General features: G+C 38.5%; 1 protein-coding gene across 8 annotated transcripts in view; it reads left to right on the top strand.

Moving 5' to 3' along the window:
* The window catches only part of LOC127167862 (nuclear factor 1 B-type-like), a 90,706-nt gene that overhangs the window by 43,968 nt on the left and 19,166 nt on the right, over positions 1-27,572 (top strand). For 5 of the 8 annotated variants that reach the window (XM_051114153.1, XM_051114160.1, XM_051114157.1 and 2 more), the window contains exons 3-8: positions 16,087-16,140; positions 17,421-17,489; positions 19,844-19,964; positions 20,300-20,412; positions 23,976-24,110; positions 24,969-25,144. In XM_051114153.1, the coding sequence (XP_050970110.1) occupies positions 16,087-16,140; positions 17,421-17,489; positions 19,844-19,964; positions 20,300-20,412; positions 23,976-24,110; positions 24,969-25,144 (668 nt within the window). The remainder of the gene's footprint in view (positions 1-16,086; positions 16,141-17,420; positions 17,490-19,843; positions 19,965-20,299; positions 20,413-23,975; positions 24,111-24,968; positions 25,145-27,572) is intronic. The other 3 variants (XM_051114154.1, XM_051114158.1, XM_051114156.1) reach the window with 1 other exon arrangement.

Genomic DNA, 27,572 nt, shown 5'->3' with positions numbered 1-27,572 from the left:
CTCCACTATCCAGCGGACCCGTAATGTTACAGCAGCTGTTTTGTGGTTGTGCACTGGCTGTTGTGAAAGTACTGATGTAATCATATAGCCATCATCATCCCGATTTTTGATATTATTGGGTTGGCCCCGATTTGTGTGCGAGCAGATCGGGAGGTGCAAGGTTCGATCTGTGAACACCTAACATTACCAGATAATCTGCGCCGAACATCAGGACCGATCAAGGTGCTCGACAAGATTTTTGCTCAGATTCTTGGGAGGGGAAAATCGAGCTAAAAATCCTGTAGTGCGAGCCCGGCTTTAGCTTCTTTCAGTTGTGTGCCCTTATTGCAAGACCACATGAGCCAAAGACCTTTTTACCAGGTACCTGAGGTAGGTTTCTTCCCCGTCATTCCGTACTCTGCACGAATTTATGGCATGGTAAAATGGCTTGGGCCATGATTGAGTTATGGATGAATATGGATGAATATTGAATATGGATGACCTTCTCTTTAATGTCCCACACTTCTAGTGTCTGTGGGTCTAGAAAGACCAGAGATTCCTTAGGCTGATATCACAGAGCCCCTTTCCCACTGTGAGGTCTGGATACCTGTGGCAGATGAGTTCCTGGACCTGGTTTTATGAAGACGGGGGGTTAATCTGTAGTAAAACAGAAAAGAGCTTCTTTACGAGGTGCTAATGGTCTGTTAATGCAAAGGAACCAGTTCATCTACCTGCTTGTTTATTTGCTGCCTATTGAGGTAGACCTCTATTCAGACCACGGGAGAAATGTTGACAGGTTAACCACCCCCTAATGAGAGCAGGCTGACAGGAATCCCCCAGCAGTTCATATACTTTGCTGCGTACCAGTACAAGTAAGCTGGTAATATCATCAAATGATTTCTGCTGTGGCATATTCTTTTATTTTGACATGTTTTTGTACTATCCTGGCTCCAATAGTTTCTTTTTTTTTCTTTTTTCTTTTTAAAATAAATTTTTCTCTGTAAAAAGATGGGCAGGCTTTGTTTACAGCACAACTGTAACTCAATGCCATTGAAATAGGCCGTGGCGCTACTCAATTAGTTGCCTGGTTTTCCCGAGTGCTCTAATGGCTGTGGGCAGGTACCTTTACAAGCCACTGTTGTGTTTATAATTTCCTCTTGTGAAACTTGCATGAAGAGCAGTGCATGAAACAAGATGTGATTTAGAGACTTGGTCACAATGCAAACCTCTGTGGCTGACGTTTCCTACCTTTGTGTGGATGAGGGCCCAGGGGTGCAGCAACGGATGCTCTGCCCCGGCGCTTGCCGCTTTGAAGGGGAAGGAAGCTCTGTGTCAAAGGCAGCAGCTCAGCTATCTGGGGCAGAGACAAATCACTGCCATTATGAGGCGTCCGATATGACAAACTAAGTGAATTCCTTCTATGCAAATCATCGTGAAAATTTCAGTTTAACTGTGTAGGACTATTAAAAAACAGTTCCCAGCAAGTTGGAGACCATGGCAGAGCTGTCTTGAAGTTTGCTTCTGCACTGTTTGTTTTTTGCACTGGCTACTTGGTGTGCAGGATTTTCTAATAACCTTGAGAGGAGCCTGCGCAGGCCCCAGTTCAACGAGTGCATATGGCATATTTCTCTTCAGCGAGAAGAGACCGCCCCTGCTGGAGGCCCCCGCCCCCACCCCACGTGCACTGCAAGTCACTGGAGTTTTTTTCTCTGTCCTAAAAAGTGCTCCCTGTAGACATGCTATATGGCCTCTCACAGACTGTCTCCATGAAGGAAATGCATTATGTGTAAAAGGAATTCCATATGGTGACATACGATCTGTATAATTCCTTCAAATGATAAAAAACCACCTTGTATGCCCTGCTCGTTGTGTGCTCAGCATGAAAAAGCTTAAATAAAGGCCCTTCCCCCAGCATTTTCCTGCTTTAGCTTTGCAGAGGAACTATTTTACTGTACTTGTAGCGATGTGACACTGTGGCCTCTTGGGTTTGCCATAGTAAATGTTTATGAATGGAGGCATGGGGTGTTCCAGGTGAGGCATGCCAAACTCGAGTGGCTTGGATTGTGGCCCTAGGCCACGGATGGGAAATGCTGCAGCACTTCTGCCAACCGCCTGGGAATGTGGCCGAAGCCCTGCTGCCTGACGCCTGACACTGGTGTCAGCAGCAAGATTGACCTTACTTCTAGGGAACATTTGGAAAAAGAAAGAAAGAAAAAGAAAAAGTAGTATTAAAGTATAAGTATATATAGTATATATATACTATAAGTATAAAGTCCAGTATTAAAGGTTAGGGACAAACGTACATGCGATCAGTTGCCAGGAGTGTGGATTAGTGCGTTGGATCCAATGGTGGCTCTTTGATATCCACTCTAGTTCCCATGATGCAATGGCATGTCCAGGACCGGCACAGATAACATTTTACAACCTCTGCAGGAAAGTGCTAAGGGAATATCACTTGAGCTTCAGTCTCTACTGTTGTAAAGCAACAAGATTTATTGTGGGGAGAACAAATTTCTGGACTGTTGTTGTTTACATTGGTTACATTCTAGTTACATTTGCAAAAGCCTTGCTAATTGGTTAGAAACAAGCAGGCAGTATATTCCCACACATTGTCAGTTAGCATCTGGAGTTACAGATCTTGCCACTGAGCATGTAAAACATGTCTATTTCTGGTTTGATCCTAGATTTATTACTCCCCATAACTTATTTAGTAAAATAGTTATGAACATGTATTAAATAAACACCCAGTGCTTTTGGGCTTTTGGGTCAATAACCTGATGCTCATTTAAAAAATAATAAATGAAGAAATAAAGAAATAAAATAAAATAAAAGATGTGATTTATTCATAGCATCTTGATTTCACATGTATGAGCATGTATTTAATTTCTAAATTCAAATTAATTTTGATACTTTCAGGAGGCATATTTTGGTCAGAACCACATATACCATATACCGTTGTATAATTATATTACAGTTAAAATGATGTATCCATTTGTGAGGTATGCAGTTTTACTCTGCACTGAAATGAAAAGGTAGCCGATCAAACGTTTATGCGTTTATAGCAGTGCCATACAGGGCAGAAAAAAGGCAGTAAAATGTAGCTGGGGTTTTTCCTCAGACGATGGAAAATTGCTGAAGGCAATAATAATTAATGCACATGATGGCATACCTGGGCTGTAAAAAAGCTTAAAAGTGTTCTGGCCATTAGAATTCTTCTTGAGGTGAAGAGACAGAGTGTGCCTCTGTGCCCTGATCTCGCAACATGCAGCAGTAACTGAATAGAAACAATATGTGTGTTGTCTAGAACAGTGGCAATGTGTTTGTGCACTGAAGATCTTCAGGGGTGCATTAAAGGGGTGCGTTGCTCGGTGTTGAAAAACTAGATCATATCACACCATGTGCAGTGAGCGCATTGGTTTGTTTTCCCCCTCTTCCTTTTCTTCACTTCTTTCCTTGAGCCTTGCCTCTGAATCCCACAAACACAAACACCCCTCTCTCCTTCATGTTGTTTGTCTTACCGAGTCGTGTGCAAGAAGTGCACTGTCACTTCCCACGTGTGACAACACGGTCACCTTTGACCCATTGATTGGCATTGTTAATAAAGAGAAACTAGGGTGACGGAAGGTGGCAAGTTTGGCTGTTAAGAGAAAAAAGTCTGCTTACGTTAGGTCAAGTAGACAGTTGCAAAGAACAGAGGAAGTGGGAGAAAAAACAACAGGAGAAGAAAAAATGCCGGACGGGAAATTCCTGAGTTGGCTCTTGAAAAAGTTGACTGTTGGGACTAAGAGTTCCATCCGCCACTTCATTCTTATAAAGGAGAGGCTACAGCGTTTGCACAAAAGAGCTCTTATGTGATTAACATGTGAACTTGCCTTTTGAGGTCATGTGAATAAAAACCATGAACTAACATCTCAGGCCTTCTAATGCTGCTTTGAGCTCTCCCCCTTTTTCTTAAGCCTTCCTCAGCTTCCTTTCTCTCTGAGAGGTGTCTGCTAGGATGTTTGTTAAGAAGTGCCATTGTAGGTGAAGGAGAATTAACAGGCCTCCACTGAATTTGTCTGCATGACTGCTTGGCATTGTTCTTTATATCATTTTAGTTTTGGCATCCTGCCCCAAAAATCGAAACCGCACACAAAGACCTTTTGCATTCCATCCCCTAAAGCGAGGGAGGGTAGCCGTTGCCACACTGTGCATGAACGCCTGCTGTAACTTTTATTCTAGACAAAGTATGATTTATAAAAACGTGACAATGTTTGCTTGATGGTCTTCTTACAAGAAGTTACAAGGCCTCCTTTTATCCTTGTATATGTTTGCTTAGAATTGATAAAACCTGAAAGACAACATTTAGAGGAACTGTGAAAATAAACAGTCTTTTCTTTTTGTAATCTCTCAGACAACACTCTCAAATGACCTACTGAACATACTTTTATTGAGATGTTTGTTGAGACATTTTACTAGATGTGTCCTCTTTTTATTTTTTTGGAGAGATTTGCAGGTTACAGAAGGATGAAGACAAAGCTGTTTGCATAATAGGTTTATTATTGGAAGCATTCCTCATTTTGCGCCAGGACCCCGTTCTTTAATGCCAGGCTTTGTGTAAAATTGTTTATGGTTTTAGAACAACAGAATCTGAAATTCATTTAGCGGTTCCTCTTCTTAACATCGCCCATATAAACTGAGCACTGGAGCCAAACCACATGTTACTGTTGAAGCTCAAGGCCACCTCGGCAAGCCAAAGAAGCACATGGTGGATTTGCCTGCCTGAGCATCTGCCAGGGACGAGGGATCCTGCCACATGAATTATGGAATTGCGTCGCTCCATTCTGGTGAGCTAGCCGGAGTTCTTTGAGGCAAGACTGGTCAATTGGCTGATCGCCTGCTTGCTGACCTTGCAGTGGTCGTGTGCACTCTCCAGAGTGAAAAGAGAGTTTGCCTTATTATGCCTGTATTAATCATCAACCGTTGGCTTTCTGACACTCTTCACAGGAAAGACTTTGTCAGGGGAACACCATTCTGCCTTTGCAAGCTGTTTCATGCACTTGCTACATTTGCCAAAAAGAAATATTGTAAACTGAAGCTTGTTGTTTTAAATATGACAGCTTTCTCAAGAAGCTCAATTACATAACTGTCCCAGGAAAAAAAACTGTGGTGGACAAATTTCGAGAGATGAACCAGTGGTTAAGGTCACTGATTGGCCATGTGATAAAAATACAGTTAGTTTGGCAATGAGGTAAGCATGTTACAATCTTATTGTAGAGTCTTATCTCAGGCACTTCTTGGGCGTTTTGTCAAAAGAGGCTCTAGAGACTTGAATATGTATAATTTTTCACCATAGAGTACAGATGTGAAATCTTGTTCCTATTCTGCAGAGTTTAACTCCAATCCTAATTAAACACCTGTACCAGCTAACTGAGATCTTTAGTTTTACTAAAAACCACGTGTTGGGGCAGGTTTGTAGCTGAACTCTGCAGGATGTTGGACCTCAAGGAGCAGGATTGGACACCCTGCCACAGAAGGCTTAGATGCATATCAACAGTACATAATGCGGAGGTAAGAGCAGTTGATACATACCTGATAGGCAGGAGGGTGTTTGTGATTCAGGGGGTTCAGGAGAAGGACTTTGTGGTGGAAGTAAGAATGGACATCTGCTGCAGGGCGCTCTGCTCTCTCTGATCTGCTTCTAACAGATTCAGGCATCACCCTCTAAAGTCTATTTCATAGAAAATTGGGATATCATGATGAGGCATATTATTGTAAAGAAATTCAAATCTTTAAACAATAGCTAACATGATGAACTTGGTGTGATTACTTATTGTCAAGGACTCACCTTTTAAAGCCACAGCCAACAGCGACATTATTCTTGATGCATGCTTTTTAAATTCAATCCATCAGCATATATTGGCTTATGGAGATCATTTCTTGACACCAGAAGCCTGTTTCCCATTAATCAAGGGACTATCTAACTAAACTAGGGACATAGGACTCATAATTCAACATTTTATGTAGGTGTGAACAAGGGACTGAATGTCAAGAGCGGTTTACAGGTAATAGAGTCCTGTTGCACTGAGAGACACCTGCAGCCTCTATTTTAGCCCTGGTTGAGTTTTTTTTCTGTGTGCACTGAAATTAGTGGTGTCGTAGCACTATAAAAGTGCTCAGACATCTGTTGGTTATGTTGAGAGTCAGTTTTTATGTTTGTAATGACACATTAAACTCAGGGTTTCCTCCCATCTTGTTCCAGAAATGTGTGCCAGTGGAGCTGTCTAAATGAGTGTGTGCTTTGTTCCTTCTTTGTTTCGGGCCAAGATCTCGCCTTAGATGTGGCATTATATGATCCAATAATTCCCTCAACATCCTAATTAGGTTGCGTGTGTGTGTGTGTGTGTGTGTATATGGGTGCTAAACAGTGGCTGTCTGTCGCCTCTGGCCCAGCTGGAGTGAGGCCATACTTGGGTACTACTCTACTGTGCTGGCACATTGCCCCACCTCCTCATGCTTGAGCTGACACCCCATTGGCCCTCACCACAAACGGAAGCTTGGCTATCAGCTGAGGTTGGCACTGTGATGACTTGTAGCTGAGGGAAACTCAGTTGCATAAGGGATGATGTTCTGTGTGCTTTTCCATCCTGTGGCCCAATTTGCATGCTGTCCATCCTAAATGGTACGCAAGATTAGAATTAGCACAACCCGGATCATAGTGTGTTAAAATAGTAAATCAAAAGTGTGTGGATGACATGCTTTTGCTTTGGATTTTAGAATTAAAGTGTGAAACAATGCATGTTAATATTGCCCTACTGCAATGTAAGATGATGATTTTGATGATATTAAATGAAGTAAACATTTTAAGGTAACCAATTTAGCAGCCTGTACATAACAACTGGGTTTGAAACACAATCTTCTGTGATTTTATTCACAAAGATTTTTTGTTTTGTTTTGTTTTCTCTTTTCTTTTGTTACCTTGTTTACTGGTAAAGCAACTTAACATTTTAACTGAATAATTAATAAAAAACACAAGTGTTTCTCAATTTTTGTAACTTAAAAAAAAAACAAATCTAAAGAATGCACTTTTAATTGTTGTTTTAATAAACCACAGAAACCCCTGAAGCATGCTGATGTAGATCCCGACTAACCTGCTCTGCTTTATTTGCTACAGTATGCAAATGTCACCTCACCTAGAGTGCTAGCATAAACTGAACATTCTATACTGTGGAGTAAACAACCTCCATAACTTCAGCATTGTCTGACAAGGCATTCTTCTGCATGCCATTATTTTGTTCATGTGAATATAGCTTTAACGAGAGTAACTGCACATTGTGTACAAGAAAGATACACTTATTATGACATGTCCTGACAGTGGAAGCATAGCGAAGTGGTTGAACAGGATTTCTTCTCACACTGTGAGTGTGCAAGTATTCATGCACAGATGTGCGGGCAATGCTAATTTGGCTTTTTGTTTTTAATTTTTGAGAATAGTGCTCTGGTGAGCATGTAACTGATAGAATGAATATAAAATATTGCTTTAGATGAGTGGTTTTAGTTTGAACAATGAACATTGAGAGCTGTGATCTGTGCAGCACATGAGAGGTTAATTCTTGCCAGGGCTTGCACGGTGTAAGCCAACACTCTCTGAAAGAGAAAAGTTTGTTCTTAGCTTGCACTCTTTCAACCCTGAAAACATGAGATGAAAACAGAAGACATCATGGTCTGTCTTAGTTTACAGGTTTGCCTTTTCACAATTGTCAACTTAGTTATCTTGCGACTGACTAAAAGTAAGGCCGTAGAGTTTTTTTTTCTGAATTTAGTTTTGATTTAATTACTTTTATTAGTTGTTAAAATTATTTAACACATTAGTATGTTTTTTATTATCATTTTCAGTTGTTACCTTTAAGGTACCGCCACTATGTCCATACACATTCAGTCAAGTTTCACTCAAGTTGAAACTCATACTGGTCTTTGAGCGTCTTGTGCCTTGAGTATTGTGTTTTTAGTGTTGGGTTAAGTTTTTTAAAACACATTTCATGACCCCTTTCATTGCATATATCAACTAGTCGACTTTGAAACTGTGTAGTTTTGTACTAATTTTCACATATACTATACCTCCACGCAGACATTGGCCTCCCGTCATGTCGTTCACAACTCTCTCTCTGTCTTTCTTCTCCTTCATTTCACTCAATCCATTCCCTGGCCCATCTCTCCTCCTCTTAACTACTTGTACGGAGTTAATGGACTGTTTTGGCTGCACTCCAACCACTGAGTGTCACCTCATTAGTGTTCCTCTCAACAGGAGCTACATACGGCAGAATGTCATTGGTTCCCCCCTTCTGCATCCTCCGTCCTTGTCCGTAGAAGCCTCCATGAATGGGGAAATGTGCATGCATAATTGAATCTATAGTCTCAGTCTCTTCATCCCTCCCTCCCGCTTTCTCTTCACTCCTCCCTCCTCACGTCTGACGGCTACAAAAAGGCTTGGACATTTGCCACAGCTACGGATGGATCAGGCCGATGGTGACATCCCACGACTCCATGCACACTCATGCAAATGGACCGTTCACTTGGCCAGTCAAACAACAATACAAGCAGAAGCGATACGCGGTCGGGGGAGGGAGAGGGGGGTTTGGAGACTTCGGAGAAGTTTCGTCAACACTTGTCAACTTATTGATGTGTGTTATGATGACTAGGATCTAAGGTTCTTTAGGAAAGAAAGTGTGACTAAAGTTTGTAAGGCCAGACACAGCAGTTGGGGAAAAGTTTGAATTGACACGACCTCTATAAGCTTCCTTTGTTACTAAAGTGCAAAGCACACACACACACACACACACACAGACAGTGCTGTCACAGTGGTCTGGTTATTTTTAATGTGACGGATGAGCCACCCTGGGTTCAGTGTTGTGCTGACATGGGAACATATGTACATCAGCACTCTCTGCGTGATGCAGTGTGCATCTCGACCATTGTGTACGCTTTATGGCTGTATGTCTTTATTAACACAGTACAGTGTGTTATTGTGAAAACGTGTGCCTAAAGCTTCACATGTGTGTGTAAGGTGCCCTGAGTGACTTGTTTTCCCAGACACTTCTTTTATTTGCACTTTTTTGAGCCGCAAAAGGCAGTCTGAAGCGCACACAGTTTATCTTTTGTTTCAGTCTTGCACTCTCTCTCTCTCTCTCTGTCTAGTTTGTCCTAGCATGATCCACCCCACTCCTATTTAACAGCCCGTCCTGTCTCTACTATTGTTAGGTTCTTCTTTTCAGCTCTGTCTCCCTTTCCCACCCCCTTTCTTTCTCTTTCTCTGCTCAATCATTCATCCCTGGAGATTCTGACTTTAGCCTCTCCTCTTCATGTCTGCAATCAAGTGCTTGAGCTCGGGCAGGAAACTGAGGCCAACTGAGGATGTGTGGCTGGGGATAAACTTTTCTTTTTTTGGAAATGATGGGTGGGGGTGGGGGTGGGGGTGGGGGCTTTGGTCCCACATTGACACCGTGTCTTTGTGTACGTATAGACAGATTGTATCTCAGAGAGGGTCAGTGTATGTCTCAGACTGTGTGTGTAGAGACTGATCTGTGACATGCAGACCCTTGTGAAAGGATACTTGATAGAAAAATCTCAAGCTGTAATCTAATCAGAGATTTTTGATTAAATAAATGCTGGTGTTTGATCAAATATTTTCACCCTTGGAGAACATAAGACAATAAAAAATCTTACAAACCTTCTTAAACTTTTGAATGGTGTGTAAAATATAATATATATTTCTTTAAATGTTATTCACTTTTACATAGTATATTTATGTTATACCTATTTATATTTTAACAAGTCAGTTTGTTGAAACAGACAAAACTAAACAATGTTGCAGTGCAGTTTTGAACAAAATTGCAGCAATGCAGTTGTCAATTTGAGTTTTTTAATTATTATGGGTAGTAATAGAAACGATTTGAAATCGGTGAGACAATATGAAATGTATGGTTGTGGTCATTATAAAAGAGAAAAAAAAAATGTGGTTGTAACAGTTTAACCAAGTTAAACTGTGTAGTATTGTTGCACAATAAAGTAATAATTTATTTGTTTGCCCTTAAGATTTTTGTGTAATATAAATCATAAAATCATTTAATATATGTAGCATTCATTAAAAATACTTTGGCATAGACACATTATGTTTGGCATGCATAATTTGCGTATTTTATTGAGTTGATATGCGTTAATTAAATGGTTAAATAAATTTACAGAAGTGAGGTAGCATTAACTGCACTTTTAAATGACCATCAGCCCATCTATAGATGTGCTTTCAGATAAGATGTCCACTGACACGAGTCTTATCTGACATTCACTCTCTAGAGCTCTAGAGCTGGCATGCTGCTCACTATATCTGTGTTTTGGTTACAGCAAACTTTGATAAAGAGCTGTGCTTTATCAACAGTTGCTGTAATGAAGAGAGGGAGAAAGTAGATAGAGTAACAGTAGAGAAAGATACAAGTCAGGTCAAGTCACCTTTATTTATATAGCGCTTTTTACAATACAGATTGTGGCAAAGCAGCTTTACAGTAATTAAGAGGAAAATATTGTGTCGATAATGCAAGAGGACAATAGTAAACAATCAATTTTCAGTTAAAGTCAGTTGATTCAGTGATGTCATCGTCTAGCTCAGTTCAGTTCAAATCATATCTGTGCAATCAAGTCGACGATACTACCGTAAATAAAGCGTTCCCAACTAAGCAAGCCAGAGGCGAAGGTGGCAAGGAACCAAAACTCTATCGGTGACAGAAATGGAGAAAAAAAACCTTGAGAGAAACCAGGCTCAGTCACATACACATATGAAAGACTTGATTTAAATGTGTTAAACAGGAAACTATGAGAACTCTTGATAGGTACTTTTTGGGTATGTGCACTAATTTCACAGCCATAGTGCGAGGTCACAAGAGCAGGCGAGTGACCAGCACACACAAAGCACACTCTCAGTTGCTGGGTGTCACTCACTCACACACAATATTTACAAGATTGCAGCTGTACCATTCAAAACATTTCAGCCAGGGCTTCCCATAATTAGGAGATATTTCTGCCTTTCAGTCTCCTCTACTGTCTCTTGCTCTCCCTCTCTCTGCTTGGCTCAGGACTCAGGATAGAGTAAGAGGAGGAGGAGAGAGAGCATTCTTGGCTCAGGCCTGGTTTCTTTGGCAAACATAACAGTACATGTGTACAGCTTTCTAAAATGGCTGCCAGACGCCTCCTCCTGAAATGTCGACGGTATGTACGCGTCAGGTCTGTTTGCACGTGTGTTTGCGTGCGCGGGGTGGGGGTGTGGTACATTGAATTAAAGTTGCTGCAGTATGTGATAGTTCTCAACCACGCACAAAACAAAGACTGCTTCGATTACAGGGGGACGGAGCCAAGTTTAAATATGTGTGCTTGCGTGTTTGGGTTCATAGATCCCAGATTCAGGAATTGGAGGTATTCATCTTGCATAATGACATTACCTTACACTGCGGGTGGAAGAAGTGTGGAAGAAGTAATTGTGACAGCTGTATGGATGCTATTCAGCAAAGATACATTGGCACATTGTATTTATGAAGCTCACGTGACATACAATGAGCTCATGTTGCTTCTATTCATGCAGATATGATCCTAGATCAGATGTCTACATCTTAGTTCTTAGTTCATCTTAGTTCATCTTTTAGTTGCCAAGGCAAGCGTCACTATCACGTTTGCTTATACTATTCATTTACTCTCCCTCGCATTGTTCCAAAGACTTGACACAAGATATTTTTGATGTTGTAAAAATTATAATTAATTGAAACTATTTTGGTGCCCATTGACTTGCATTGTTTGGATAAAAAAGAGATCTTTTTAAAATCATTTAAGTTCCACAGAAGACAGAAAATTACACAGGTTTTAAACATCCTGAGGGTGAGTAAGAATGACAGAATTGATAGCTCAAATTCTTTGGCTTTTTAGCATCGTGTCACACCAGGTTGGCAGGCCATCAGTGAGGGTCTGTGATGTTGAATCGGTGCTGACTGAATAAAGTGAAGACGAAATCTCATTATTAACTAACTATTAACTAAGATTTTTGCCTCAATAAACTTTTAATTTACTGCTTATTACTAGTTATAAGGTAGTTCTTAAATTTAGTTAAGGGGTAGGATTAAGAGATCTAAAATATGTTCATGCAAAATAAAGCATTATTAGGGACGGTCATGGCCTAATGGTTAGCGAGTCGGAACCCAGGGTCGTGGGTTCCACTCTCAATACCAGCAGGGATTGTTGGTGGGGCAGTGAATGTGCAGTGACCTTTTCCACCCTCAATACCATGACTGAGTTGAGACCCTTGAGTGAGGCACGAAATCCCCAACTGCTCCCTGGGCGCTGCAGCAAAAATGGCTGCCCACTGCTCTGGGTGTGTGTGTGTGTGTTTGTTCACCACACGTCACGTCCTTTCCTAATATTTGCTTAATAAGTACTATTAAACAGCCAATATTCTATTAATATGCATGCTAATAAGCAGCTAGTTAAAAGTAAGAATCGGTCCCTAAACTAAAGTTTTGAATTGGCAAATTCAAAATGGTAAACAAACGTAGGACTGCATATCAAAAGTCCTAGTTCCAGTTTTTCTTTTTGAATGGCAAATATAGACTAATGCCACCTGATGGTATAAACAGGTATTTCCTCTCATACAGGCACAGAACATATGAAGGGTTCAGATGCAAAATCAGGTAAAAGCCATCTCGGTCAAAAATGAGATAATGATACTGAGAGAATGCTCTCGACACATATTATACGTCCATCAAATACTTTTTGTTAAAACTCACTAAAATACCAGCCTCAGCCCAATCAGAAGTACCGGTACTTACATAGAAACGTATACATCTGAGCCTGATAAAAATGCATTTTTTAAAGAATAACGTCAGATGGATTTAGCTAGTTTTGCATCTGAACTCTTTATATGCTAGTTCTTTGTTGTTGGCTTGGTGTGTCACAGGCTTCAAGGAGAACTCAGCTGCTGCTTTCCTACCCATACGGTTTTCAATTGTCACCTGGAGGATGATAATACTGGTGAAAAATTACCATAGAGTTTTTAAAGAACAGAATATCATGGGATGTGGGAATGAGCTCTTTTGACTCTTATGGGCCAGTGAGCAATGACCTAGCAACCCTAACCACCAGGAATAGCAACCACATGGTAACATGCTACAAACCACTCAGAAGACCTTAGAAACTACATTGTAATACTGGAATCTATTCAGAACACCCTACTATCATGGGGAAGAGTTTAGCTTGCATTTTCTTTAGAAAAATGCAGTTATACCTTGTTTTTCTTATGGGTTACTGTGCAAAAAAAGAGAAAAAGATTCATTTTCTCCTCCTCAGTCTTCCCTCTCTCTTCCTTGTTCTCTCCTTGGACAGTTTATTTGTTTAAACAAGTGGCAGGGCTGTTGGGTGCCTAGGGTTATTGTGCTTGGAGAAGCTCAGTGTTTCTGGGGACTCTCTCTCTTTTTACACACACACTCAGCTTCACCCTGGCCAAACTGTTTAAATGATCCTTTACCATGTGTAAAAAATATGTTTAGTGTCTTTAAATATTGCAAAAGAGCTGGAATTTGTAGATATAGTATTACTTATTATGGGAAAACATAAACATTATTTAATATTTAATACAAAAATATTAAATATTCTTCTGAAATGTTTAGTTTCTTATATATCCCTGGGTACTATACACAGTATATCTGTATCAGAGCTGTTTAACTGTGTGTACCAGCTGCTCCATTGTTGTGCTCTGTGTTTAATCGCTCAACATCCATGCAAGTTTGTATTTAGAGATGCAAAGTATTCCGTCACCTTCTTCCATTTCTTTGTTTCTCTCTTGGAGCATCGCCATGTCTTTAAGCAGACTGATGGATTGCGTAGAACTTGCATGTGGACGGGGGTGGGGTATTGGCATAGGAATGGGCACTGTCACAACAGTGTCACAATAATGCTTCTGATAAATCAAAGATCAACCTGCTCCTGACCAATCAAAGAAGAAAACTGCTAAAAATTTCTCACAAATCCACTAGAAAAAATACAAGCTTTCTCTAGGCTTTTTTTTCTTTTTAATGTATGTTGTTCCCTTCCTCTCTTTGTCATTGTTGAGCTGAAGCCAAGAACATTCTGTATTTGCAGTTCTGTTTAATGGTCATTTTTGAGGGAGGTGGGATTTATTCTCTCTCTCTCTCTCTCTCTCTCTCTCTGTCTTTCTCTCTCTATTTTTTTAACTCTCCCCCTGTAACTTTCACTTCTGAAATGGAGCTTGTGGAGAAAGGAAACGAGTGTTCCAGCCAATTTTCTCTTTTGCATTTTGTATTTACTGGCCAAGACAATATATTGGCATCTTAAGATTGCATTGGCTGATAACAGTGTCAAGTTGATCAATTAACTAAAAGGAGTTTTAGTCTCCTTTAGGTTACAAAACACCCCCTGTGATGGGTTATTGTTTAGGCATTGCATTGTATTGGTAACATATCAGTTATCGACTGATATTACTGATTTTTTTTATTTTTATACTTATTTTTTTATTAGTATCAGCCACATTGGATATATATTGACTTGTACTGAATAATTAATAATTAACCGTACAAGCAAATTTCTTCTGTTTTTACATTTAGATTACTTATATTATCATCTAACATTTACCTAAATTTAATTTTGATTGTAACATCGGCAACATAAAAATTATTCTTGCTTTATCGCTACCAGTCATTTTTATATCATTAGGAGCATTCCTAATATTGTACTTGCTGTGATCTTGATTATTAGTTCCTGAAAAGATGTGTATGTTGTGTTATGACTTCAAAACAATTTTAACATCCTGCGCAATGTGAAAACTGATGCTTTTGAATGTTGTCATCACATATACAGCTTCATATTCATGAGTTCTCTAATTCAGTAGGTTTGCTCGGTAGCTCACGTGATACGGCGTTGCATTTGAGTGATAAAGAGCTTCATTATGTACCCTGTGAAACATCCAGTGTCTGACCGCCTTTAGCATCACTCCCCGGATATTTAAATTCTGAACAGCCGCAATACGTACCTCTAACAGCCTAATAAATATGCAGAAATAGTACCAACCAAAAGTACCAATGTAATAAAAACGTGCCACGGTCACGTATTGAACGCGTGTTTTAGCACCGCTCTCTGGACATTTCACTTTGAAACTGCAGCAAAATGTGCAGTAAGGTAAATAATTACGGTGTTGCAGAAATGTATACAGAGGCGTGTATTTTCATGAACCTAACATTATTAATCATGTGAACATTAAAGCACACATCAGCAACAGGCAGGATTCTTCTCATTTTTCCATCTTATCCTCCCCCACTCTCTGCTTTGCTCACACCCTACAAGGTGGGGCAAGTGTTGTATGTGTGTGTCTCCATTTTAGTTTTTGTGAGGAACATTTCATCTTTGCCTTTGCCTGTTCTTACATTCTGCCTTTCTCCCTCCCTCTTTCTTCTCTCATTCCCCCTTACTGAAAGAAATCATGTTTCTGCACACATCTGGCCTGTCTTGTCAGGACCCAGTAACTGTAATTTCCTTTTCAGGAAGCAAAGAAGGGGCAGCAACGACCATAACTGCTGTCTGCTATACCAAACTCCAGAAACTTATAGAAAACCTGATGATCATGTTCTTCAGCATGCCCTGACTATGTTTTATATTTTATTGTACAAATTCACATTATCAGTGACACAAATGTGCTTATTTCTTTAGTGATCTAGTTCAGAATCTGAAATATTACTTATTCATTAGCAAAAAAACCCAAACAAACAAACAAACAAACAAACAAAAAACATGTTGTAAAATCTTCAGTTTATGTCTAGGTTTAAATGAAAAAAAACCCAGTTTTAACTGTATTCTTTTGTACCCTATTTATTCTTTATGTATTATGTTCTTCTGTTGCTCTGATATTGTATTTTTCTAATATGCTAATGTCTAAGACATCAACAAAAAACCTTAAGAGCTAAACAAACATGAGAAAATGCTGCAAGTGGATGATAAATTACAGTAAAGTGCAGTACTGTCATCTGTAGAGCTACTGATTGTTCTGGGTTTTGTGTTTTAATCCACCACCTTTATTTGTGTTTTCAGACTCGCAACAGTCAGGAAGTCCTAGCAACAATGAGCCTGGCAAGAACCCTCCAGGTATGTCAACACAACATAAAAATGCACTAACTTCTCCAGTAAACTACCAGGTGCTGGTGTACGGTTAATAATGACACACGATAAAACAGTTAAGGCCTCATACAGATAAACCTGCAAATCCTCCTGCGTGACGTCCATGTTAAATAATTGTTTCGATCTCATTATTTATTATTTCATTTCAGTTACCACAGTCATAGAAAATCTATTTTTAAATTTGTGATTTTTTTTAGGCCTAGAAAGTAATGTAAATTTTGTACATTTATAAATTTGCTGGATATTAAGACGAGCTATATATTGCAAAATTAACAGATTTTTCAAATGAGGTCTGAAATAAACTCTTCAAATATATTCTAATTTTATTGTTTTACAGCTGCATTCCAGCTAAACTTTGCACAAAAAAACCGTCCTCAAATTCAACTCTTTTAGAGAAATTATACTGAAACAGGCCTGTTTGATCAGAATATGTTGGTTTTGACCATAATTATACTCAGTTCTCAGCACAAATTAAAGTCAACTGCAAAGCCACCATGTAATGTCTGTGATTTTTACAAGAAAAACAAAAAATGCCATTTATACAAAACAACCCATGTCATGACATCACCAGTCCTGTCAGATCTTAATTTGTGAAGGTTTTCCTGAAGGCATGTGGAGCGAGTAGCCGTCCTTGTCTAACAGTGTCTATTTGTCATGCCAGCAAAACCTGCATTGGTTCTTTTGGACTCACCTGTGTTTTCTTTTCCTTTTTTGTCTTAAAGTTACTGCTATGCAATGTGTAAAAAATGAAAATAATGGAGCGTTTAGTTTTTTACCTCAAGAGTAGGTTGGGTGTTTGCCTCTGCCAAGTAAAATAAAGCTCTTGGGCCACAACTTAGACCCAACTAGTACTGCTACAATGGAAACCCTCACTGCACTTCCTATTGGGTTTTACAGTGCATTGTGGGAAGGACTTGGACGTCTTGGAATGCTCTGTGAGGCTGACCCTGTGGGGCTGGTCTTTTTTTGGCCACAAGTCTGGAATGCAATGTTATGTATTAGTTTGCTTTTTCTGAACCTAATCCTTCTAGCCTATAAATATTACAAGTCACAGTTAGTATTGTCATGTGCCTGAAAGTAAAGATTAAATGGTGATATAGATAAAAGATTGTTTGTTTAATCTATGTGGAAACTAAACTATTTTCACTCAGATATCTGTTTACTAAATACACAGCTATTAAAATGTGCTTATGTGTATGTGTTAAGTAAGCACATGTGTCTGAAGAAAATTCTCTTATCTCCTGCAGTTTACTTGGAAGACAGCTTTGTAAAATCAGGGGTCTTTAGTGTTTCGGAGCTGATTAGAGTATCCAGAAGTAAGTCTCACTCTCTCTCTCTCTCTCTCTCTCTCTCTCTCTCTCTCTCTCTCTCTCTCTCTCTCTCTCTTTCTACACACACACACACACACACACACACACACACACACTTACTGATTTCACTACTGTATGTTAGTAAAGACGTTTTTTTTTTTTTTTTTTTTTTTTTTTTTACAGAAACATTTTACAGAAATAAACATACTGTAAAGTTTGAGATAAATCTGTAAATTTATCTGTAGATAAATCAGTAAATTTAATGTAAACATGACATTCAAATAGCATGAACTACTAAATATATGCTGACAAGCTGACATTTTTCAATATGTGTTGGAACATTTTAAAAATTATGAAGTATAAAAAAAACATTAAAAAAGTGCAAAAAACATAAAATGTATATTAATTTTGATTATATATTTATATACATTTATGTATACTCTACAAATGAATTTGGGGATGATGTCTCCAAAGGGAATTTCTGTAAAATTTACAGACAATTTTGACAGTTTGATCCCACAAGTATAGCTAAGTAAACATACAGAGCAACACAACCAGCATGCTTTATGCCTAAGCATTCCTGATTTAGCAAGGGAGGGACTTACCCAGAACGTGTGTGGAAAATCCAGTCTGGCAAGTCGTGTGTGTGTGTGTGTGCACTAGTTTTGGTGCACAAACATGCAGTAGTTTTTGTGTAGACATGCCTGCCTTCATCAAAGAGAATGACAGATGTTCCAGAAAGAATCTTTCTCTGATGGTTGAGGACAATTTCCCCCTTAGGCAAGATTTGTACAAATTGCCAAAGGGGTTATCAGGGCACACACACACACACACACACACACACACAACACACACAACACAAAGACACTCGTATTCACCATAAGGGTGAATGCACTCAGTGACGCTGTAACTGATCCGTGTCACACCTAAATGTAACACAACTCTCACGATCTGTCCCAAATACACACACACCACCATCAATGTGGCCTCTGTGATCCTCTGCTGTTTGGAAAGGCATTTATACAATAAAAGCACTATAGCCACATGACTTAAATAAAACTGCATGCACCACAGAAAAAATTTGTCTGCCAACTGACAGTTTGCTAGGTATATATAATATAATGTAGTGGCCGTTGTGTCCTCCTGTAATGCAGTTCAGATAAGGTTATAGTGAAGATTCTGACTATTGTTGTGATTGCTCATTTTAAGTACAAATGTCATACCTGCTCACTGCATTCATGTGGACCTGGGCTCATTGCCAGCAGAGACTGACAGTAATTTCACATGTGTTTCCTTCACCTCAGACCCTCAGGCCATATCATGTCATACATGAGAACACACATTCTGCCAAAACTTGATGCTATCTACTATCTACTGCAAAGGAGAAAACAAACAAACAAAAACTGAATATGGAACTGTTAACACTATTACACAAACAGTTACACAATCCTTGCATGTTAATTCAGTCAGAATGTTTTTAGTTTTGCATGAATTAAACATCATAATTTATATCTTAGTAAAGTAATTCCCAACCAGGAGATTGTGCACACCATGGAGAATTTAAAGCAGACGTTAAACATATATATATATATGTATATATATATATATATATATATATATATATATATATATATATATGTGTTTAATAAGTAAATATAAATAACTAATTGTGATAATTCCATATTTTCCTGTTTTATTTACAGGAAAATATATATAGTTATATTGGATTTGGCATATATTTGTATTCTGATAAACTTATGGTAAACCTTTGCTAACATGGTACTTGTGTTGCATGTGTGTTCCCTGGAAAACAAAAACCACTGCCTTAATAAATGTTTAATTTTACTGTGGCCACTAACCATCTAATAAATCACTAATAAATCAAGCGTATTATAAAAAGGTACATACATTTTTTTGGTATATGTACCTTTCATAATATAGTACTGAGCTGTCTTTTAAAAAAAGACTAAACTAGCTGTGTCATGCTATTGTATGTAAACAAAGAGGCTAGTGGCAGTGGTTAGACCACTGAATGGTGCTCTGGCTCTTGTGGTTTCTCTGTAGATATGATATCTCTGACACACTTCATACCGTTACAGTTTCTTTCATACTGTTACAGGCTGTTCTGTCTTAGATTGAGTTACAGCTACACTCATGTTTGGGTTTGCCTTCATGCAAATGTTGCCCTGAAAAACAGATTCTAACTGAGAGCAAGAAAGAGTGTGTCAGAAGCGATTTAGCTGACTGACTCTTTATGCCAAATGTAGGATGTAAGTTACTCCACATTTCTACCTATTCCAAACCACGTTTTTTTTTTTTTTTTTTTTTTTTTTTTCCCTCTCTCTCTCTCTTCTCACCAGCTCCTATCACACAGGGTGCAGGAGTAAACTTCCCTATGGCTGATATGCCAAGTCAGCCGTATTATCAAGACCTGAACTCAGGAGTGAGTTTACATCGGTCCCTCTCGTCACCTCATGGCAGGTTAGCATGCATGTTCAAACAACATGAACACATACATTATTAAACACATTGTTTTCATGTCATTTTGATCCACAGAAATAATGATTAATAAAAAAAAAAACAATTTGGCCCCAAACAATGTTCATTAAAATTTATTTTATACAAATTGCTGCTTCTTACATAATACATTTATTGTGTTAATTAATTATGTTAACTTATGTTAACTTACACTGGGACCTAATTCCTCTTTGCCCTGTATTCTAATTGTGAATTTACTCATTTTTTAAAATGATTTAAAATGTAACAGGTGGGTGTAGTCAGTAGGAGGTTAATGCATGTTCTTCTGTTCTCTGTAGTAAGCGGCCTAAGACGATCCAAGAGGACAGTATGGAGACTAGTCCCACCGGGCCAGACTTCTACCCGTCCCCTAGTTCACCGGCTAGCAGACCATGGCATGAGAGAGACCAAGGTGAGAGGGAGACCATTTATAGTCAAAAGTGCTATTCAGCACTGTCTCTCTCTTAACTTACCTGTTCTGTCTCTCCTCTCTGTGTGAAGATGTCTTATGGGTGATTTTTCCCCTCTCTTCATGTGGACAAAAAGTCCAACATCTTGGTAAAGTGTGATGTTGATAAATTGGTCTTTACTCTTGCAGCATTTTGTGAACTCTTCATGCAAAACTAAACAAAACATCAGTCAGCATCAACCTGTGGCATTCTTATAACCTGCTGTCCTTTTGAATGTTCATAAAGCATTTACTGTAAGCAACAAATAATGATTTCCTGAAATTATGACAATTGAAAATTTCATTGCTTTTAAAATGTCACTTACAATGTCTGTGACTGCTCACTAGAGTATTAACTTTAAAAATTTTTTAACAATAATAAATTTGGCCTAATGTGTCCAGAAATGTTAGATTGAAGACAAGGATTTTCATTCTTGTGTGTGCTGCAGTACTTTCCTGTGTGCTGCAGTTCAACATAACTAGAAAAAAGAGACCGTTGTCCTATTCTATGTTTTGAGATAAATGTTCAGTGTCACATTTTTGCTGGATCTTTTTAGTGGATCTGTCCAGTCTTGTTTTGTGTGGGCATGTGTGTGTCAGTATTGGGTATGGTTTCATTCTTGCATAGTTAAATGGCTACATTTACAGGAATGTTTTTTAAGCTCAGTTTAAGCCTAATATTACTAGTACATGGTTATATGACATTTTCTAAATTTTAGGGGAAGAAAAAAAAGAAAGACAAAAGGCAAACAACAACAACAAAAAAAAAAACTTTAATGTACGTATAAGAACAAATCCTTTAGATGTAGATCAGACGAGCCTGGTTTCCTGTCTGCATGGTTTGGTAACTGATTAGCCATGTTTCCCCCCTCATAAAGGGGATTTGTCTGGCGTGTGGCAACTATTGAACTTGACCTGATTTCCAAAATGGGTGTGTCAAAGGTCAGAGCAGGGTTGTGACCTTTGAGTTTAGACACCAGATCCAGATGGGACGGGTGGGTGGAGGTATGGGGCTGGAATGAGAGAACTCGTATTCTATTGCTGCACCATTAGTTACCCTAATTACTCACTCACTCGTATGCCTGTCACCTATTTTTTTATTTTTTTATTTTTTGTAGTAGACAGTTTAGATCTTAGCCAAAAGACTGTTATAAGAAGGTTTTAATGGATAAAAACATTTAGTCTAGAGAGATGGCATCTGTGTAGAGTGTTCGCGTGTTCCATAATTCATTATAAGAGAAAGAGGAACATGCAGCTATTTGAACAATTTTTTTTACCTGTAGTTGATTCAAGTTACATGCTCTTTTCCCTAAAAAGAGAACACACTGTTTTGACACACTGTTTTTATTTCTTAAATAAATGTTATTCTTATTCTCCATGTATGTACTAGTTTTTGTTGCTTATGTTGGAGCTATCAATTTAACAGGTTAATTTAGTTTGATTAATTATGAAGAAAATAAGGTGATACAAAATTACAGCCTCTAAGTCTATGTTGAAAACACTGACAAACTTAATTGAATGGATTTCTGTAATGTCTGTTTAATGATTTACCTATCTGCCAAAAGAGTGACTTAAAATGATTTTAATTTGGCGGCTTTTCTGACTAAATATTAAATGTGATCAGGTTATATATATTTTTTGTATTATTTTTTACGTATTTTTCCTTTTTATTTTATTTCCTGGATTTTGTCTGATGCCGTTATTTTCCTGATGAGCTGTTGTAAGAGATGGGAGGAGAGCTCATGAGAAAGTGGTTTGTTTTGTAAAACCCATATCAGAAAGAGCGAAGCAGGAATATTAAAGCCATATGAGGCCTTGACAGAAGGAAACTGCCTCAGCCAAAACCCAGTCCTCATGTGCACAGAAAAACACACACAAACGCAATAATATACCTTTCTGATTTCATATTAAATCAACTTTCTGAAAGGAAAACATCATTGTGGGACCACTTCCTTGATTCAGTCACAAATCTCTCACTCCATCTCTTTTTCTCTGGTGTGGAGCAGCCCTAGGAATTGTTGATGTGGCCTGAAAACATCAACAACAACAACAACAACAACAACAACAAAAACAGATATATCAGTTTTCCTGATGTGTGTGTTGTCATTCGCTGTTCTCCACACACACATTTATTTAGGCTTTTTGTGAAGGTTTCTAAAAGAGCAAATTCTCCTCCTGTCACCTTTCTCTCTATATCCCACCCACCTTCCTTCTCTTCTTCTTTTCATCTCTCCCTCTTTTCTTAAACACATACTTCTGAGGGAGCAACATCTTTCCTTCTAACAGCTTGTTCTTTTATATTTTTTTCAATGTTCTGTTGTAACAGGTGTGACAAAAATATTATTCGAAAATTTTGTGTAATTTGAACCTGCAGTCACAATTTTGTGGAACTGCAATCCATACAGTTTCCTAACCGTATACAGCCAACAGTGTATCCAGGCTCTCTGTTAAAATACCCCAACTGCAAAGTTGGAGATTATGTTTAGGAAACATTTTATGTGGTCATCATTTTCTGTATGGAGCAGGGCATTTGTGACTCTTTTAAGATATACATTTTAAAATTAAATTATTTAAATATTTTAATATAGAATTAAATAATAATAATACTAATACTAATAATACTAATAATAATAATAATAATAATAATAATAATAAACTAAACAATTATATTGTTTGGTTGGAAAATTTCTGCCAGCTGAATTTTCTTAATTTTCTTGTCATAGGAAGTAGTGGTAAAAAGTAAATTTTGAACCCTGGAAAGGACACATGGGCACATGGAATCCCCCTACATTCCAATGCCTTTGTGCTTTTTGAGAGATCATTTACCTTTTTCATGCTATCACAACACTGGGACTAAGAGAGCGTGAGAGAGATAGAGCATTTATGAAGTTCAATATACAGAGACGTAGTGTACCAATTCATTCCTTCATTTAAAGTATCTGCACATATCCAAACACACAATTTAAGACAGTATACATCACGAGAAGTAATTCGCCAAAATGTCATTAGCTCACAGTTCTGTTTTCTTCCCCCTCCCTCAGTTTTTCTTATTTCATTATTCTGATTTCACTGCATCTGACTCCCCTTCTTTTCTGTTTTCTCATCTCATATATGATTGTCAGGGAGAAGCACCAAAAACATGTAGGCAAAGCACTGTCTCCCCAATGTCTGCTGATGAAGAGACTTTTTTGACTCTTGTTGGAAGTAGATATAAAGTTAATGTTTTCCTTACACAATCAAACTAGATAGATTATACACTGCATTGCACTACAGAGAGGGAACACAAAAGAAAGTTATGTTAAACATAGTTATGCAGCATAACGCAGCATAAAGTACGTGTCCGTATGTTGTTGAGTATGTTTATTTTACTTTTTAGTCAACTATTTTCTTTTCTTTTTTTAATTCAGTTTTAAAAATGAGTACTTCCGCTCATCCTGTAGATATCATTTCCTACACTGTTAATGATTTGTGCAAGAACTTAGTTTCTTAAACTTATATCAGACCTCCCCTGTCTCTTTTAATTTCAGCAGACATGTCTTCTCCTACCATGAAGAAGCCAGAGAAGCCATTATTCAGCCCCACATCTCCACAGGACTCTTCACCTCGGCTCAGCACCTTCCCCCAGCACCACCACCCAGGACTGACCACCGTCGGCCATAGCGGTACGACTTTTCTAAAAACGCTTCTCATAAGCTTTCTCTGATCAAAACAAAAACAAAGTAGATAGTTTATATACAGATTATATTACACCCTAATTAAACATTCTACTCCTTTCTTTTTTACATCCTGACAAAAATAGAAGGCATTTTAGGGCTAGCACAACAGAAGAATGTGCACTAGGTGTGTACAGCAATTGATGCTTTTATCATTATTATACTGCCGCTGGGGCAAAAAAAAAATTAAAAAAAAATCTCCCCCAAAATACGGTGCAGAGAGAGAGTTTGAAACCATAGCTTACATCCAAAAGCATACAAAAATAACTAACTGTTGATCGGCACTTCCTGCAGACTAAGGTGTCTAACAATCCCACTTTTTTATGGAATCCAAAATACTGGTAAACTTCCACTTATTTGGGTGCAGGAAGTGTGTCTCTCTTTTGTCTGCCAAATCTCCTCTAATATGAATTTGTATGGCTGTCGTCATCTTTTTTTCTGTTTTATGATGTATAACAAAATTGCCACCTACTATGTTTTTATTGTCTACACGCCTGTTCTTAAATAAACAGTGCACAAAATATTTGTTTCTACCATTAGTTTTTAAATGGCACGACTTTGGAAAATCAGGCTTAAATTAAACTCCCTACTGGTAAATGGGATTTTGTGTGATATTCATGTCCACTTAACTCATAAATATGTTAATTTCTGACCAACTTGAACATAGCATTGTAAACATTTTCACATAGGTTTTATGTAAATATGTGGCATAGCCTCATGATAATGACTAATCTTTATTAAATTTCATTGAATTTACATGTTGTGTAATTAAAATCCATTAGTAAAGTAGTTGTTCTGTGTTTGCAGTAATTTCCACCAGGAGTCCACCTCCTCTGCAATTCTCAGCCCCTGCCATCCTTCCTCCGGCCCCCTCACCCTACATCTCTCATGGCGCCATCCGCTACCCACCGCACCTCAACCCACCCGACTCCCTCAAGAACTACATGCAGCCTTATGACCCGTCCAGCCCACAGAGCAGCCAGGTTAGTATTGAATACTCATGTACATACACAAAGACTAACGTATACGTGCATTAACCTCGACCCTAACGCAATCATACATAATTAGTACAGTTTAGCTGCACTGGAAAGGAGCCTTTAAATCTTGTGACTGTGTGTGCATTGTCCACAATACATAATAGATGCCAGCTGTTAAAATAGGGTTTTGGTTTAACGTCTTAGTTGAAATGTTCCTTTTCCTTAGACGTGCAGATTCACATGTATAGCATACTTGCTTCACGTGTGCTGTAAGTTCACCATTCATAGTCATCATGTTGTCACATGTGTTAAACATACCACAAGCTAAAGCCGCTCTATCCCCTAAAACTAATGAGACCCTCATTGTATGAGAATATGCTGTAAACACAAAGGTGCTTTAGCACCGTTTTCTTCTTTTTCTGCCTCTACCTCTAGCTGCCTGTCTGTCTTGGTGTCTCTGGTTGTTCCCACTGCAACAGGCTCAAGTTTGATTAACAGGCCACATTGTTTCAGCACAGTAATTGACCCAGTTTAGCTAACGAACACAAAATCATTAGTGGTTTTCTCTGTCGGCGCCTTGTCTAAATCAGCTCTGAGCCGAACATGGAGCCAAACGACGGCTCTCCATCGCTGTGGTGACTGTTTACCAGCAGCGGCGTAAATGAAGCGAAGGGGAACGAAAAGAAAGAGGGGAAAAAAATGCAGCAACAAAAGCAAGTCAATAAACACTCCAACCAGGGCAGCCACTGCGCATTAGCACAAACACATATGCGTTCAATCTGTCTCCAAGTCTGTGAAAACTACTGTTACTGAATGTTTTACTGGAGTTGAGATTGCCCAAAGTATGAATTGAGAAAAAACGAAGGGAATAGATATTATATTAATTGTGTTTTTATATAATTTATATGTCTTCATTATGGAGTATGAAGCAACAACAACAACAACAACAAAAACTGTAAATACTTTTACCTCATTCCTGTTAACTGAAGGACTTCAAACATGCTCATTTTTTGACTCTGCTGTGGTCATGGTGGCTAACTCCTCCTCCTTAGCAGGTGATTAATAGGGCTGTTGGTGAGGCCACATTTTCTGCATCTCTGCCAAGCAACTTAGACTGTCCCACTCATCTCAATTAGTAGGGTACAATGGGGCTAAAGGCATATCCTAAGAAAAAAAATTGCTTTTCACTGTGCCCAAAGTGTATAATTGCAGAAAAATATATACGTTTGTATTGAACATTTAGGGAGCAACAGATACAAGTTGTTTATTTTGTTTAAAAATCTTAGAAATGTATGAGGTGGCATGGGGGGCCCAAAAGGCTCACCAGCATGGGGTAAGTTGTTACTTGTTCAAAACAATCACCTTAGCAAAATCTGTACTATTTTATGCTTATTTTGACAAATAAAGAATTCATTTTAAATAAACAACAAATGGAAACGTCAGCCTTCTATTAATTATCATGTCAAATTATTGTGCCTTTTAGCCCCAACAGCAGGGGTGCTTTTGCTACTTAAATCTACAAGTAAGCACAGAATCGACTTTGCGCTGCTGTCTGCGATTGCGTCAAGCATAAGCCAAATTTGCATGTGTATCTTGAAAAGTGGATGTTTCGGATTGTTTTTCTACAATCTAGTGGTTTAGAGGGAAATAATATTAAAGGCGCCTTTTACCCCGGGGCACCTTTAGCCCCGTTACACCCTACCACAAAATCTTTATTTTGGGTGATATTGCAGATGGTTAATACTTTCATTTTGGGTGATATTGCAGATGGTTAATACTTACAGTTCCCTTTCACTTGAAAGCAGTTGATGCATATATTTTATGTTGCTTAAATTCTGAAACTATGTGAGGAAAAAAGAAGAAAAAAAACAACAACATTAGTATGGATAATCTAGCAAAAGTATGTAATTAGCTTGTGGTATTACCATTATTGCATCACAGTACCACTCTCACATTGTTTAACCTGAAAGGGAAAAATAATTCTGTTTTAAACAAATGTATTTATTAGGAATTATAATCAAAGTAGTGTAAGAAATAACTGCTGTGATTTGACATGTTGGGAAACACGGCACTGATTGTCTGAGGGATTTCTTCCTTCTTTGTGTGACTGAAGCAAGGTCGTGATACTACTGAGTTTTATATCCCTGCTGCTCGAACAGTAAACAAAGGGCTCATAGACTGGACGCAGCATAACGCGCTGGAACTGTTACTCGGGAGAAACCGCAGGGAACGATAAAGGTCGTAAATATTTGCCGTTGCCGGGGTCCAGAGCTTGGTGGGGGGAGATCGCTCTGCAAATAACACGGGGCATATAATCGGGTGGATGGGAGCCAGGATGTTTTTATGCTTGCTTTAACGCAGATTATATTACACCCTAATTAAACATTCTATTCACATTGGGGAACCCCATGGACACCATTCTCTTTCATAAAGG

The sequence above is a fragment of the Labeo rohita genome, chromosome 7, assembly GCF_022985175.1.
Source record: "Labeo rohita strain BAU-BD-2019 chromosome 7, IGBB_LRoh.1.0, whole genome shotgun sequence".
Lineage (NCBI taxonomy): Eukaryota > Metazoa > Chordata > Actinopteri > Cypriniformes > Cyprinidae > Labeo > Labeo rohita.
The sequence above is the reverse complement of the archived record's forward strand: the minus strand, read 5'-3'. Positions and strand labels throughout refer to the sequence as shown.